Below are 15,817 nucleotides of genomic sequence, written 5' to 3'. Positions count from 1 at the left end.
GAAAGAACTTCAGGGTCATCATGGCACAGCCTCAGACTGTCTAGAGCCTCGCTCTTCACCTCGGGGTAAAACTGGTCCTTGGGTGTTTCTGCTAGAAGGCAGAGCAGATACTGATCCTACCTAAACAGAAGGCTTCCATCACACTCAACAAGCGCTCCTCCACCTCCCTCCAGCGTTTGGAAGAAAGCCATAAGATGGATGGGTTGAGGAAGATGGAGGATCTTGGGCAAATATTTAATGCAAGTTACATGCAAGACCAAAAAAAGCCCATGAAAGAGCAACCCTAATGGCTTACAAGCCATTAATAAAAGCCTTTTCAAGCCCATCAGGCATTGGCACAACGATAGAGAGTTGGTAGGACCTGCAAACAGCATAGGAAGCAGAGGAAGTTCCGTCTGAAGATGAGGAAGAACTTCTTCCCTCTGAGGGTGACGGAGCCCTGGCCCAGGCTGCCCAGGGAGGCTGTGGAGTCTCCTTCTCTGGAGATATTCCAGCCCCACCTGGACACGGTGCTGTGCAGCCTGCTGTGGGTGACCCTGCTTGGGCAGGGGGCTGGGCTGGGTGACCCACAGAGGTCCCTGCCAACCCCGAACATTCTGTGATTCTGTGAAGATGCAACAGGAGAATTCAAGGAAAGAAAGGGTAATACAAGAAATGCTAAACAGATTATTTTCATCTGCCATGCCATGGGACAGATGACATTTTACAAGGGATTAGTCAGAAAAATTGGCTCCAACTGAAGTGTCGATGTAAAGGCTTTAAAAAAATCAATAAAAAGAAAAATAAAGAAGAGCCAAATGACATTTCTACGAGCTTTCAAGAAACTCAAACACAAAATTGTCTAACTTCTAACCACAGAGTAAAAATGAAAGTTTAGATCAACCTAGCACTGAAGTAAAGAAAGTAGAAAATATCAAAAACCAATACTGAAGATGAAGTCCTGTAAATTCAAAGAGCCACCAGCTGACTTCTCCACTAGGAAAGGTAACAAAGATCAGCACACACATGGATAAATACACCGCATCGCACAAGCAACACGGCTTTGCTGGAGGAAAGCGCATGTCTTGCAAATCCTCATTCTCTCAAAAAAAATGACGAGCACATCAGTACAGGAGATCCAGCAAAGAGAACGGATTTGTACTCTCAGCTTTCAACAAAGCCGCCTCCCGAAGGCCCTCAAAGAAACTCCGCTGTCTCCAGGTAACGGGGAAGCGAGGATATTCTTGCAGATTAAGAAATGATTAAGAGAGGGACTACAAAAGCAGGAATTAATACTCAGCTGTATAAGGGAGGAGTATTATCAGCCAGTTCCCAGTTGTGCAGCTCTGTACTGTTGAACATACTCGTACGGGGCCTGGAAAAAGATGTGGCGTAAACCCAGGTCGTGACGTTTGGCAAGATCCTTAACTTCTTCATCAATGACTTGGATGAAGAGTCAGAGCATACCCTCAGCAAGTTTGCTGATGGCACCAAACTGGGAGGAGTGGTGGATACACCAGCAGGCTGTGCTGCCATTCAGCGTGACCTGGACAGGCTGGAGAGTTGGGCAGAGAGGAACCTGATGAGGTTCAACAAGGGCAAATGCAGGGTCCTGCACTTGGGGAGGAACAACCCCAGGCACCAGGACAGGCTGGGGCTGACCTGCTGGGGAGCAGCTTTGTGGAGAGGGACCTGGGTGTCCTGGTGGACGACAGGGTGACCATGAGCCAGCAGTGTGCCCTGGGTGCCAAGAAGGCCAATGGGATCCTGGGGTACATTAGGAGGAGTGTGGGCAGCAGGACGAGGGAGGTTCTCCTTCCCCTCTACACTGCCCTGGGGAGGCCCCATCTGCAGTACTCTGTCCAGTGCTGGGCTCCCCACTTCAAGAAAGATGAGGAGCTACTGGAGAGAGTCCAGCGGAGGGCTACGAGGATGAGGAGGGGACTGGAGCATCTCTCCTACGAGGAGAGGCTGAGGGAGCTGGGCTTGTTCAGCCTGGAGAAGAGAAGGCTGAGAGGGGACCTTAGAAATGCCTACAAATATCTGCAGGGTGGGTGTCAGGAGGACGGGGTCAGACTCTTTCCAGTGGTGCCCAGTGACAGGACAAGGGGCAATGGGCACAAACTGAGGTACAGGAAGTTCTGTCTGAACAGGAGGAAGAAGTTCTTCCCTCTGAGGGTGACGGAGCCCTGGCCCAGGCTGCCCAGGGAGGCTCTGGAGTCTCCTTCTCTGGAGATATTCCAGCCCCGCCTGGACACGGTCCTGTGCAGCCTGCTCTGGGTGACCCTGCTTGGGCAGGGGGTTGGGCTGGGTGACCCACAGAGGTCCCTGCCAACCCCGACCATTCTGTGATTCTATGGGGGGGAAAAAAGCCCTGTGCCATAGGTACCCACAAGCGGGCTCTCCGTTACCTAACGAGCAGTCCAGAAAGAGGAGGAAGCCTAGAGCTACAGCGAGTAATTAGCTGACAACCTGAGCTGACAGTTAAGCAGCAGAACCAGCCGCTCGCTGCCCCCAAGAAAACCCCAGCGCTGAGCAACGACCGGGCCAAGAGCAGAGACAACCTAGAAGCTCGTTACGTCCCCAGTGAACTCACGACGCTCCTGTATTTTGGATACGGAGCAAAGACCTCGCAAGGCCGTTAAGAAAGAGCATCGAGGTCTGCAGAACAGAAAAAGTGAAGTCGGAAAAAGCAGACGGTGGTTTTTTAGAGGACAAACTCAACAAATGTGGATTCTCCAGCCTGGAAAAAGGACCACTACAGTGGAGCACGACGCAGGCTACATAAACCCCAACAACAGGGCAGAAAGGCTGTCATCTGGGGCTTGTGGCAACACGAGAAGGGAGGACCACGCTGGGTCTTGAGGGAGCAGAGTCAAAACGAACCAGGAGGAGCACGGTTTCACAAATGCGCAGCGTCACTGTGCCAGGCCAAGCCTCCAGGAAAGGCTGGGTCACTTCATGGAGAAGAATGAACTCAAGCTGCACTCCGCGCTGGAACGACTGGGGAAATATCATATATGCTTGCTTTGCTTTTATATTCCTCCCAAGGACATCCTCAGAGTCTTCGCTGGAGACAGGACCGTTGCATAGATGAGCTTCTGGTCTGAACAAGGACAGATGTTTTCAAATTCTTATGCAAAACACCAAACAACTTCATGCAAGGAACACTATGAAACTCCTCCAAAGCTGGAAGAGCACAGTTTATCGAAGACATTTCTGTGTTGGTCTTTAGTTGAATGAAATAGCCAAAACCAGATTTCAAGAAAGGTTTCATTAATTTATCGACGATGGACAAGGGTTTGAGGCAAGAGCAAGGGAACACTCAACGAAACTTCCAGGAAAAGAAAGCAGAAGGTGCTTGAAGAACCAGGCAGGGATGGGCCCCCCAGCCTCACTAATATGATGGTCCTCAGGGCAGGAGCTGCAGAAACGGCCAGGATCGCCTTCCACCACTGAATGCTAAGCTAGATGGACCGCCTGTCCGAAGCAGCAAGGCACTTCTTACCCACCTACGCTAGCCTGTCTTTCCTCAGACTGGTCTACGTGTACTCTGAGGGTGATGGAGCCCTGGACCAGTCTGCCCAGGGAGGCTGTGGAGTCTCCTTCTCTGGAGATATTCCAGCCCCGCCTGGACACGGTGCTGTGCAGCCGGCTCTGGGTGACCCTGCTTGGGCAGGGGGTTGGGCTGGGTGACCCACAGAGGTCCCTTCCAACCCCGACCATGCTGTGATTATTATCAGAGGACACAACTACGCTGGCTTCCCCACTCGAGAAGGCAGGTCTCCACCGACATGAAGCATCGGCAGATTGCGGCATGACGCAGAAGACACGGCTGACTTGGGACCAGGATTGTAAAACGTGAAAATGCACCCTCGAAGCGGTGGCTTCTACTTGCGAGCTACTGCCCCGCTCGCAAGACTCTTCACGTGCCGAAGGCATCACCGAAGACGGCAGCGTGCTGATGGATTGATTCTAGCTCTGTCGAAGAGCGTGTTTATTGTCATAATTCATCTCCTAAAACTTTCCCAGCGTGTCGCTGCGGAGAACAATTCTGCACTGGAAGGCAGAGGGACAGAATGATGAAGTGCAGCCTTCTCACATCCTTCTGGTGGGACTCGGGATCGTAAATCTTGGATTATTGAATAAACTTCCAGGAATCGGTATCTCAGCGAGGATAATTCTATCTAGCAAAGCATCTCGTGTAACCGATAGGCTGCAGCCTTCTATTAGAGAATCCCAGCCAGACTTTTTATAGTTTTAAATTCTAGCACAAACTCCCGCTGTTCTGGTGGAACAGTCCTTTCTGAAACAGCAGCCTGGAAATTATGTTTCTATGTTACGAAGAGTGGAAAAACTTTCGGCCTGCTGTAGGTGACCCTGCTTGGGCAGGGGGTTGGGCTGGGTGACCCACAGAGGTCCCTTCCAACGCCAACCATCCTGTGATTCTGTGAACTTCCACCATCTCGGTATTCACCGCTGATGATCTTCCCAAATTATGAGGAAGCGACATCGCTGGATGGGAGTCATATTCTGCTGATACTGCGCGACAGTTCACCACCCTCCTGTCACGGGAAGCTTCACATTCTTATAAAATAGACCGTGCAGCACGATGTGACTGCTCTGGGAATAAAATTACTGTGAAACCAGCACCTCGAGGGGAACACACATCACGTTTCTCCTGGAAAAGCCGCGTGTCGCGGCGCATAACGTCATACAAACACCACGTCAGCAGCGGCGAGAGCAGCACGCGGGGTTAACGCGTGCATCAGGTGGCCAGGACACCGCACCGCTTCACACCTCTGCAAATCAAAAGCCAACGCTTGGCTTAAAATTCACCGCGGCCAACGCTGCCCTGCACTCCCTGGAAAGGATTTCCCCCCTGCTGCCTACCCGAGCTGCGTGACCGTCGGGACCGCGGCTCATCGGCCGTGCCACTGCGCTCCCTGGGGACCGGGACGGAGGCACGGCGGCTCTGGCTGGGCCAGCTCCAACGGCTTCCTCGGGAAAAGCAGGGAAACGAGAGCGCGTGCCCAGGCTCAGGGGAGGTTCAGGGGCTTAGGAGGAGCCTAGGACTTGCGTCAAGATCCAAGAAACACTTCTGCAGCCTCCAATGCCGACACAGCCCAGCAGTACTGCCTGCTGAATATCTACAGCTGCTACCAAACTCCACGTTTTCGTACTGTTCAGCTTCTGATTCAGACAGTGGGTTTTCCAGGAGACTGATCCAGAAGACACGGGAAATCCAGGCACTGTGCTGGCTGGCTCCCCAAGGCACAGGGGCAGGAGACTGCATTCACACTCCTACCTCTTAACGTCCCTCCGCAAGGTTTTCCATCCTCAGCTGCCACCAGGAAGGCTTCTGCAGAACTGGTGTAACGATGGTTGGGTTAAGTTGGACTCTATCAGTCCAATTTAGACGTAGAATCCTCTTTTGAGGGAGAAAGAGAGAGTGATTCTACGTCGCGCGCACAGCAGCAGCAATACGTTGCGAAGGAAGCGCTCTCAACGGAATGGCAAGACTGCGCACAGAAATGCAGCCCTGAAATGGGAGACTTTCTCCTCAGACAGTGACAAATTAAGAAGAGACTGTATTTAGTTTCTTCTTCTTTCAGAGACCTCAAAAAATGTGATGCCCATGTGTTAGTGCCTGAACCCACCCTCCATTCTTGCTGCATTAGTCCCGCTCGCAGCCATTCCACCCAGGATCACGTGTGTAATCCAAAACATGTGTCCAGCGCCGTGTTCCCTATTTGCCAATTATTTCATTGGCTTTATTTGCTCTCTGAGAGACAGGCAGAGCAATACTTTTTTATTTCCTGTATTGAACTATGAACTGGTCTTTGCCAAACATTTGGGTATACCGTGGTATGCTCTTCACGGACAGAGTCACCCTCAGCAAGGTCAGAGGTGGCTCTCCTCCCTACGGGGACATGCTGCCCCCACTGCTCCCCCCCTCCATGGAAGGGGATGAAAGTTGGGCTGAGAGGAACCTGATGAGGTTCAACAAGGGCAAGGGCAGGGTCCTGCACCTGGGGAGGAACAACCCCAGGCACCAGTACAGGCTGGGGCTGACCTGCTGGGGAGCAGCTCTGCGGAGAGGGACCTGGGTGTCCTGGTGGGCAACAGGGTGACCACGAGCCAGCAGTGTGCCCTGGCTGCTAAGAAGGCCAATGGGATCCTGGGGTGCATTAGGAGGAGTGTGGGCAGCAGGGCGAGGGAGGTTCTCCTTCCCCTCTGCTCTTCCGTGGGGAGGCCCCATCTGCAGTGCTGTGTCCAGTGCTGGGCTCCCCAGTTCAAGAAAGATGAGGAGCTGCTGGAGAGAGTCCAGCGGAGGGCTACGAGGATAAGGAGGGGACTGGAGCATCTGTCCTGCGAGAAGAGGCTGAGGGAGCTGGGCTTGTTCAGCCTGGAGAAGAGAAGGCTGAGAGGGGACCTTCTAAACGCCTCTAAATATCTGCAGGGTGGGGGTCAGGAGGATGGGGCCAAGCTCTTTTCAGTGGTGCCCAGCGACAGGACAAGGGGCAATGGGCACAAACTGAAGCAGAGGAAGCTCCAGCTGAACCCGAGGAAGAACTTCTTCCCTCTGAGGGTGACGGAGCACTGGCCCAGGCTGCCCAGGGAGGCTGTGGAGTCTCCTTCTCTGGAGATATTCAAGCCCCGCCTGGACGCGGTGCTGTGCAGCCTGCTCTGGGTGACCCTGCTTGGGCAGGGGGTTGGACTGGGTGACCCACAGAGGGCCCTGCCAGCCCCAACCATTCTGTGATTCTGTGATACAGAAGTATCACCGCACCCAGCACTGCAGGCCATTCGACCACTGAAGACAACCAGATCAGACCCCAAACCCAGCGGGACCAGGCACTTCGCTGGCGCGGTGTCTTCCGCACAAACTCCGAAGCAAAGCCCTTCGGTGACACATTCAATTCACAAAAAGCAAAGCACTGCTGTAATTACGTTTAACTCACCAAAAGAAGCAGCAGCACTAAAATTCATGAGTAAAGGAGGCAAAGGTCAGCTACGACATATTTATTTCCACGCAGTTCTCGCTATCTCTCTGCGCCTACTGAACCAAGCAGCCAGTCCTTCCGCACGCCAGGACGCGCCGTCAAACCACCCCCCACCTCGATTCTGTCCCTTTGGTGCCAGCCCAGGGTGTCAAAGCAGATGCGAGGGGAGACAGGAGGGCAAGGGAGAGCCTCGGGAGGCAGCCGCGGCGCCCGGCCTCAACTCACCCATGATGCTGTCCGTCCCGTTGGCCGGGGGTGTGCAAGAGGACGCGCTGTAATGGTTCGTGCCACTGCGGTGGAAGGTGGACATCGGAGGAAGACTGGAATTGATGTCTGCTGAGGAGTGTGATGGGTAGCTCTGTGGCAAAAGGGATAAAAAAAGGAAGTATTTTAAGTCTTGAGAAGACGGAAGGCAGCAGGCTGCTCATGCTGCCCCAGTCCCAAGTGCTGTTGTTCTTCACCCAACTGAGCCAAGCAGAATGCTCCCCATGACTAGGCAGGGAGCGTGGTTTGCTACCCTAATTTGACATCTTCTGGAGGAGACACAGCATACACCTATCGGATATGGACAAACATCCCCAGTGGATGGGTCACAACTGATGAAGGTACCACAGCGGTGTCATGAGAACCTGTTTTGAGAGGGACAGCTACCGGCTGGAGGCAAAGCCTTCCGAGGGAAGCGGCAGAAACCCCATACTGCTTTTGACATGAAACCCAAGATCTGACTGCAAGACGCTGACGGCTGGCATTACAGAACGTGCCGTAAGGAAGCACCCCGGCACCCCAGGTCATCAACTTTCTCCCACCGCAGCGTCTCCGTGCGACAGACGACTGAAAATGCAACGGACCACGTTCTCCAAACAAGTGTGGGACACGCGTCGGGGCAGAATGCAGAAGACACTGGTAGCTGGCTCAGCACAAACCTTCGTGACTGCGACACAACATTGCTGCCGTCAGGTTTTTTGCTGAGTTTGCATTACTGTCAACCTGGCTCACCTTAGTGCCCTTCGTCACAGTCTTTTCCTAACGGGTGGAAGACAGCGTGTGTAGACAGGTCCTACAACATGCCCAGCTCCTCTCTCGCTCACAGCATTGCCCCAGCAGAGAGGAGGTCCTGCAGAAGACCTGCAGGTTTTGGAGACCCTGATGTAAAGCCTCCTTAGAAACACGGGCAGCTGGGGACACGGGGCAGGACCTGGCTCAGCATCAAGGCACTGGGGTGTTGGAGCGAGACCATCTCTGTGCCCTCTGCCTCTGCAGGTGGCTCACAGTAGGCTGGCTGAAAACTTTCTTCCCTTTATTTGTACTCTTCCATTAATTTTACAGGATTTCTTGAAATTAAGTGCCAAGTAAGTGAATACTTCAAAGTCATCTCAAAGAATGTAAACAACAACCCAAATCTATTTTTCTCATCCCTAAGAAAAATGACCATCACCACTGAGAAGTCTGAACATTTTCAGGCTTTGACTCACTCCAAACCATGCCAGGACTTCAGCTCTGAACCCAGCCAGCACAGCTCAACAGGATTTCCCATGTGATGGAGAAATGAGCAGAGAAGGACTGCTGCTGTCAACGGTCTGAAACCTGAGGGACCCCATGTCCCCTGCTCAAGGGCTGTTCCACGCCACGCAGGCCAGCGCTGGTTTGGGATTTTCTCAGGGGGAGAAACCAAACCACTACTGCCAAACATTTTAGGAAAAACACGGGATCTGAAGACAGCTTAGTGTAGAACTGTTCTCTGTACCTCTCCTGGAGCACCTCACCTACGAGGAGAGGCTGAGGGAGCTGGGGCTGCTCAGCCTGGAGAAGAGAAGGCTCCGGGGTGACCTTAGAGCAGCTGCCAGTGCCTGAAGGGGCCGACAGGAAGGATGAAGAGGGGCTTTTCACAAGGGGGTGTAGGGATAGGACAAGGGGGAACGGCTCTAAACTAAAAGAGGGCAGATTCAGATGAGATATTAGGAAGAAATTCTTCCCCATGAGGGTGGTGAGGCCCTGGCTCAGGCTGCCCAGAGAAGCTGTGGCTGCCCCCTCCCTGGCAGGGTTCAAGGCCAGGTTGGATGGAGCTCTGAGCACCCTGGGCTGGTGGAAGATGTCTCTGCTGATGGCAGGGGGGTTGGAACCAGATGACCTTTAAGGTCCCTTCCAACCCAAACCGTTCTATGATTCTATGCATCCATTTAGAAAATCACTGATCTGCCTGAGAAAATAAAAATGACAAAGAGCAGCTTTTCTTTCTTTCTTTCTTTTGCTGTACGCATTTTCTCTGCAGGTCACTGAGAAGTTAAGGACGTCTGCAGAGAACCAAAGTGAAATCGCTCGACCTCCCCTCGACGAGCTGACCACTCGCGGATGCTCCAGCTGACCACAAACTGCTGACCTCTCACTGATGCTCCAGCAGAAAGTACGTGGAGAGGACTGAAAGCATCGCTGCCTCCCTTCTGTCCCCGTGTCACCTCAAATGCAGAAGGCTCTGCCAGCCCAGACGTACATAATCAATGATTAGTATCAGCGTCGTCGGCACTGAGCACCTACAACTTGGACTGGTCCTCACTATCGCTGAAATTTAGGATAAATACAATAATACCTACATAGATGTATTCTGGGGAGTTTAGGTGGAACATCCTCCCCGATATTTTGGGGAGTTTAGGTGGAACACCCTCACGGATATTTCAGGGAGTTTAGGTGGAACATCCTCCCCGATATTTTGGGGAGTTTAGGTGGAACATCCTCCCCGACATTTTGGGGAGTTTAGGTGGAACATCCTCCCCGATATTTTGGGGAGTTTAGGTGGAAGACCCCGACCCATTTTACAGAAAGAAATATTTTACATCGTAGAAATATTTTAGCTCTTCGTAAAAAACCCTGCATGTTACAAACACAAGAAATTCAGATTCAAGGTAAAGTTAGCTGCACAAATGTTTGCAGACTGGGCCCTGCTGTCTTGCCACTACCCTGAGCTGGTGGCACGAAAAGCCACCTCATTCTGACAAATGAGCACCAGTGTAGATAACAAATTAGATAAAATTGGGTTTTAAAAGTCACGCTCAATTTTTGTTAGAGATGCTTGTCACTTCAGAGCAACGTGAAGTTTGCTTCGAGCCTTATTATGCCTTTTCTAAGGACATGATTAAGCAGTTTTGGAGGCAATTTCTTTTGCTTTTTATGAATTTTACAGAGCGGTGAGCTAACCTCGGTGAATGTGAGACTTTAAAGATTTATTTTGCAAACTAATCTTCGGTTTGCATGTGTGTGTTTAATTCTTCTTCTTTCCAAAAAGAGGGTTCTGCAAGACTTCAGAGCCAGGGACTCCTTCCTCCCTTAAAACCAGTGCTCCTCACTGCTCTCCCTAATCAACCGTCTTCAAGGGTGCAAAGCAGGGGCACAGAGCAGAGGAACGCTACTCGTAATGTTTCACATATTTTGAGAAAAATGACTTCACTTTCGCTGTCTGTTCATTTCGTTACCTCTCACTTCAAAACAAAACCAAAAAACTGATGGAACACAGTGTTATTTCTACATCATCAATTCAGCCACGGTGTTGGAGAACATCCCCTAAGCTGTACTCAGACCATATTTAATCCCAATCTTATTCTATTCCAATACAATAGACGGAATCAGTCCCGGCAACTTCCTCCTGTGAGAGATCAGAACGTACTGGAGAAAATGAAAAAAACCCTCCCTTTTTTAAAGCAGAAAATTGATGCTAGATGGGTATCCATCAAGTCAGAGCAGCGAAGGACACTGACTGCCACAAATTCCAAACACCAGAACGCAGAGGCGTGCGCCGTGGTGAGGCCCTGGCCCAGGCTGCCCAGAGAAGCTGTGGCTGCCCCCTCCCTGGCAGGGTTCAAGGCCAGGTTGGATGGAGCTCTGAGCACCCTGGGCTGGTGGAAGATGTCCCTGCTGATGGCTGGGGGGTGGGACCAGGTGGTCTAGAAGGTCCCTTCCAACCCAAACCATTCCTGTGATTTCTCAAACTCGTTTTTTTCACAGTGTTGGGAACACATAATGGTACGAGGAGAACATCTCAGCGGCACTCCGTGACGGCGTGCCCGCGGTAGGTGCCCCCCATCCCATGCCTTACCAAGCGGTCGTGCGGGTGCAGGCTGCAGTAGCTGCTGGACTGGGGGATGTGGGAAGAGTTGCCCAGCATGCCCCCGTACCCGGGCTGGTTCATCCCGCTGGAGGAGCTCCACGGGTCGCTGCTGTGATGGCCATCTGCAAGACAGGAGGGAAACACCGCTGGCTCGCAGGTCTCCTGCTGCTTTATTCCTGCCCCGGTACCACAAACTCACGTACACCCACTCCACTGAAACAAACCCCACCAGAGACCAAAGTCTGAGCACTAAAACGAAATACTCTGACGCCTACAGAACGAGGATGGCCAACGAGCTTTGGGGAAGCCCCAACTTGGTAAGCGACCAGATAATTCCTGAATTTTGACCGTTTCCGCAGCCGGAAAGTTAGTTCTGAGTTGTTTCGTTGTTGCTTTTTGTTGGTTTGTCAAAAAGGAGAGCAGCACCGCTAGTACGGTTTCGCTTTTTAGGGATTTGACAGCGCGTGCCTCCGCACCTCCCCAGCGCAGCGTTCGTCCTTCAGGCCCGGTCCCTGCCGGGGCACAGCGCGCACGGAGGAGTACAGAAAGGGCTCCCCATATTTTATAAAGTCAAATATTTGCTTACATATTTCACATTTAATTAGACACGCTGAAATGGAATTGAAATAATGCGATGAAATGCATTTTCTGCTGGAAGAATGTCAACATGTTAGCTAAAAAAAAGGAAAAAAAAGGTAACTTTCCCATAATGACCAGCAGACCTGGAAGACGGGTACGTGGGCTGGAAAAGTTGCCAGCTTTTTCGAACTACAGGAGTTGCTCTAAGCAGAAATTCTGCTGTCTCACCTGCAGCCCTGCTTTATTTCTACGCTTCCACCAGCCGGGCAGCAGCCGCCCTTCCAGCATCACCTGCCCACGGCTGTCGGAACAGTCACGCAACTCAGATTTCTGTCTGCAGTCCCAATCTGAGCGAAGGTAACATTTAAAACCCCAGACCAGCTAAGGGTAAATATTTGCCATCGTTAGAACCCTATTAATCCCCAGCTTTGTAGCTCCGCAGAAGCCTCCAAGCAGCCTGTGCTTTGGGTGGTATTTATTCACGTTTTCAGCCAAGAGTGCAGTTTTCTTTCCAGTCGTGGTCCACACTTCCCACCACTGCCCAGGACATGGTCCAGGTCCTTCCCCTCGCAGGCAGCCAGCTCGTCCTCAGACCCCAGTGTCCTCGACGGAAGGGCCAGCGCCGTGGCCGAGCGCCGCAGGAGACAGCTCGCTCACCGGGAGCCAGGGCGCTGAGCCATGCCCGCGGCTGCTGAGCAGCGCCCGTGACCTTAGGGTGGTGGGGACACAAAACTGGGTTCTTTCGGGGGGGGAAGGGGGGGAGGGGTGTTTCCCCTAAGAGTGCAAATTGGAAAGCATATATAGAGAGAATAAAATCCCCTATATACAGAGAACCCATATATAGAGAGAATAAAATCCCGTATATACAGAGAATCCATATATAGAGAGAATAAAATCCCCTATATACAGAGAATCCATATATAGAGAATAAAATCCCGTATATACAGAGAATCCATATATAGAGAACAAAATCCCATATATACAGAGAATCAAATCCCATATACACAGAGAATCCATATATAGAGAGAATAAAATCCCGTATATACAGAGAATCCATATATAGAGAGAATAAAATCCCATATATACAGAGAATCCTTGTATAGAGAGAATAAAATCCCATATATACAGAGAATCCATATATAGAGAGAATCAAATCCAGTCCCTTGCCCTGTGAATACTTTAGCCTAGCAGTCCTGCTGAGTTAAACAGGTTTACCTACCCTTTACTTAGCCTGAAGCAGAGCATATGGGGAAGGACTGAAAAGCTAATTATTTCTTACCCTAAACATGGCAAAAGATGAGCACCCTGACTGCGTGCGGACCTTTCCCCACTCTAGGAATCTTCTTTACTAAGGTGTGCTGAAATTCACTGTGCTTGCACGTACCCACTGCGAGAAATACAAGGTGGTAGCAGTGAATACGTGAAAACTCCTAGCTAGGAGTACGTCTGTTGGCGTGGAATTAGAGCAGCGTTTTGAAAACGAAGCCGCTGCTCTCAGTGAGGATGGGGGAATAATTTTCACGTATTCACTGCTACCACCTTGTATTTCTCGCAGTGGGTACGTGCAAGCACAGTGAAATAAAACAACAAACCAGAAAGTACCGCGCTAAGGCGGGCGCCCACGCGCGTGCTGGGGAAAAGGGCTCACCGCCCCGCTTCACCCGGGATCGAACCAGCCCGGTCAGAGCGCCGACGGCCAAGGGACAGCCGGACAGGTCTGCATTCGAAGGGCAGCCTTACAGACCGCAGGGTGAGACCTCCCGACTGCATCGAAACCAGCAAACGCGGGCAGGGCAGCTCTCCTGCCGAAAGCAGCGCCTTACCTTGCATGAAGAAGGAGCTAGGAAAAGTGCTGGCTGCTGGTTTCGAGGACGGATAACCCGGTGAATCCCTATTGTAGTCGGCAGTGCTTGCTGACGGGGCATAAACCTACGGAAAAAAAGACTCATTTAGGACGCCTTTAGCGGGAAGCAGGAAAGAAATATCGAGTTTTCCCCTTGCTCGGTATAAATCAGTTCACGACACCACATCATTCTTCTCTCGGAACACAAAAACTTCAGCATGTGTGTGACTGGAAAATAAATTTGAAGCTTCAAAAGAAACCCCAGCCTGACATTTTCCAGCTTTCAGCCAGGCTATCTGCAAGGTATTTGTCAAACTGTGTATTTCTGTAAATAAAACGAGCAAACAGATGTACATATGTTCTTCCTACAGCACTGCAGAGCTTAAAATAAACAAGAACTTGAAACAACGCTGATTTTCTCGTACGAAAGCGGACGGGCTTCGCCCTCGTAAGAACAAAACAGAAAGCACTGCAAGGCACTCAAATACTTTATTTCCCAAACTAGAAAAAAAAAGAGAAATTTAGAAAAATATCATTATCAAGAACACCGAAATGACCAACGTCTCTTGGGTTATTAAATTCCCATGGATCAAGCTCTTTCCAGGGACGCTCCAAAGGCCGATTAAAAACCTGGAGCTCCCCAAGACCACCAACACAGCACGTGTGCAGATCAGAAAGGAGGAGAAGAAACAAGGAGGAGAAAAACTCCTCCTTCCGAGGACTCCTTCTATTTCTATTTCTCGGCAACAAGCTTCGTGCGGGTGCCAAAACGCTCATTCACTGGCGTTTGCTCACTGACACACCACGGCTTTCTGCAACTTGCTTTTTGGAGAACATCTGCTCTATTTCTTGCTTTCGTTCCGTTCAACCAGGACAGCATTTCAACCCAAAATAAAACCAAAAATATCCCCCCCCCCCGCCCCGAACCGGCCCGGGCTGCTCAGCGGCGCTCACTCCGCGGAGCGCAGCTCATTCCCTCCGCCGCCGCGCGGACCCCGCTCCTCTGTGCTTTGTTCGCGCGCTGGAGGTGCCTCTCTCTCCAGATGGTCAGGAAGACGGAGGCACTGTCATCTCCTCGATGAAAATGGATACCTTCCTGCCTCCATTTTGCAGCAGGCAAGCTTGGCAGGGCGCCTGCTCCGACGCTGGCGGGTCGCGGCGAGAGGGGAAGCCAAACGCACCGGGCCGAGCGCGGGGCTGGGACCAGCACCCCCGGCCGGGGCAGGGCGAGCAAAAGGGCTTCTCCCCTTCGAAAAACTAAACAACGGCCCAACTCGAAAACTGGCCGAGGGCTGCGGGATGCCGAGTGACCGCCCCGCGCGCCTCGGGGGTCCCAGCGCCCGCGGGAAGAGCAGGGCCTTGGGATGGGGCCACGCAGCCGCTCCCCGGGCGCCGTGAGCCCCAACAGCGCGTCCAGGACAAGCGTGACCCTACAAATCAAAGCAAAAGTCTATTTTACTGCAGCGCCTTACGGTCAAGACTGACGTGGGTTCGGGGTGCCGGGAGCTCGGGAGGACGAGCAAGGCCCCACCAAGAGGCAGCGACACCCAAAGACACCCGGGATGGGTAAAACCAGGGACGAGGCAGCTCTGCGCCCGGCCGGTCAAACCAACCCACAGCGAAGCCACCGGCCCGCGCCGCCGAGCAGGACGCACCGGCTGGGACGCCGTCCCTGCCAAGTGCCACCACACCGGCATCGCAGGAGCAACCGTCTTGGCTCGTGTCTCAGCGTTTAACCGGGTTCAAGGTGCAAAGACATAAATATTACAATGCCATAACCCATCGCTTGGGACAGCTGACCCCGCCGCGGCAGTGATTTTGGAGGGCCGTGATTTCGGAGCAGGGCTGCCTCGTGCTCTCGCTGGGCACCGATGTCCCAGCCTCCACTGTGACCTGGCGTGGCCCCAGAATGGTCGGGGTTGGAAGGGACCTTTGTGGGTCACCCAGTCCAACCCCCTGCCCAAGCAGGGTCACCCACAGCAGGCTGCACAGCACCGCGTCCAGGCGGGGCTGGAATATCTCCACAGAAGGAGACTCCACAGCCTCCCTGGGCAGCCTGGGCCAGGGCTCCGTCACCCTCAGAGGGAAGAAGTTCTTCCTCAAGTTCAGCTGGAGCTTCCTCTGCTTCAGTTTGTGCCCGTTGCCCCTTGTCCTGGCGCTGGGCACCACTGGAAAGAGTCTGGCCCCATCCTCCTGACACCCACCCTGCAGATATTTAGAGGCATTTCTAAGGTCCCCTCTCAGCCTTCTCTTCTCCAGGCTGACCAAGCCCAGCTCCCTCAGCCTCTCCTCGTAGGAGAGATGCTCCAGTCC

At 52.4% G+C, this 15,817-nt stretch overlaps 1 protein-coding gene across 19 annotated transcripts in view; it reads right to left on the bottom strand.

Annotated features, from left to right (window-relative positions):
- LOC104339067 (transcription factor 4) overlaps window positions 1-15,817 on the bottom strand; it is a 250,864-nt gene that overhangs the window by 32,928 nt on the left and 202,119 nt on the right. For all 19 annotated transcript variants that reach the window (XM_075446799.1, XM_075446794.1, XM_075446796.1 and 16 more), the window contains 3 exons: window positions 13,485-13,590; window positions 11,071-11,204; window positions 7,212-7,344 (listed from right to left, as the gene is read on the bottom strand). In XM_075446799.1, the coding sequence (XP_075302914.1) occupies window positions 7,212-7,344; window positions 11,071-11,204; window positions 13,485-13,590 (373 nt within the window). The remainder of the gene's footprint in view (window positions 1-7,211; window positions 7,345-11,070; window positions 11,205-13,484; window positions 13,591-15,817) is intronic.

The sequence above is a fragment of the Opisthocomus hoazin genome, chromosome W, assembly GCF_030867145.1.
Source record: "Opisthocomus hoazin isolate bOpiHoa1 chromosome W, bOpiHoa1.hap1, whole genome shotgun sequence".
Taxonomy (NCBI): domain Eukaryota; kingdom Metazoa; phylum Chordata; class Aves; order Opisthocomiformes; family Opisthocomidae; genus Opisthocomus; species Opisthocomus hoazin.
This window is presented reverse-complemented; position numbering and strand designations above follow the sequence as displayed.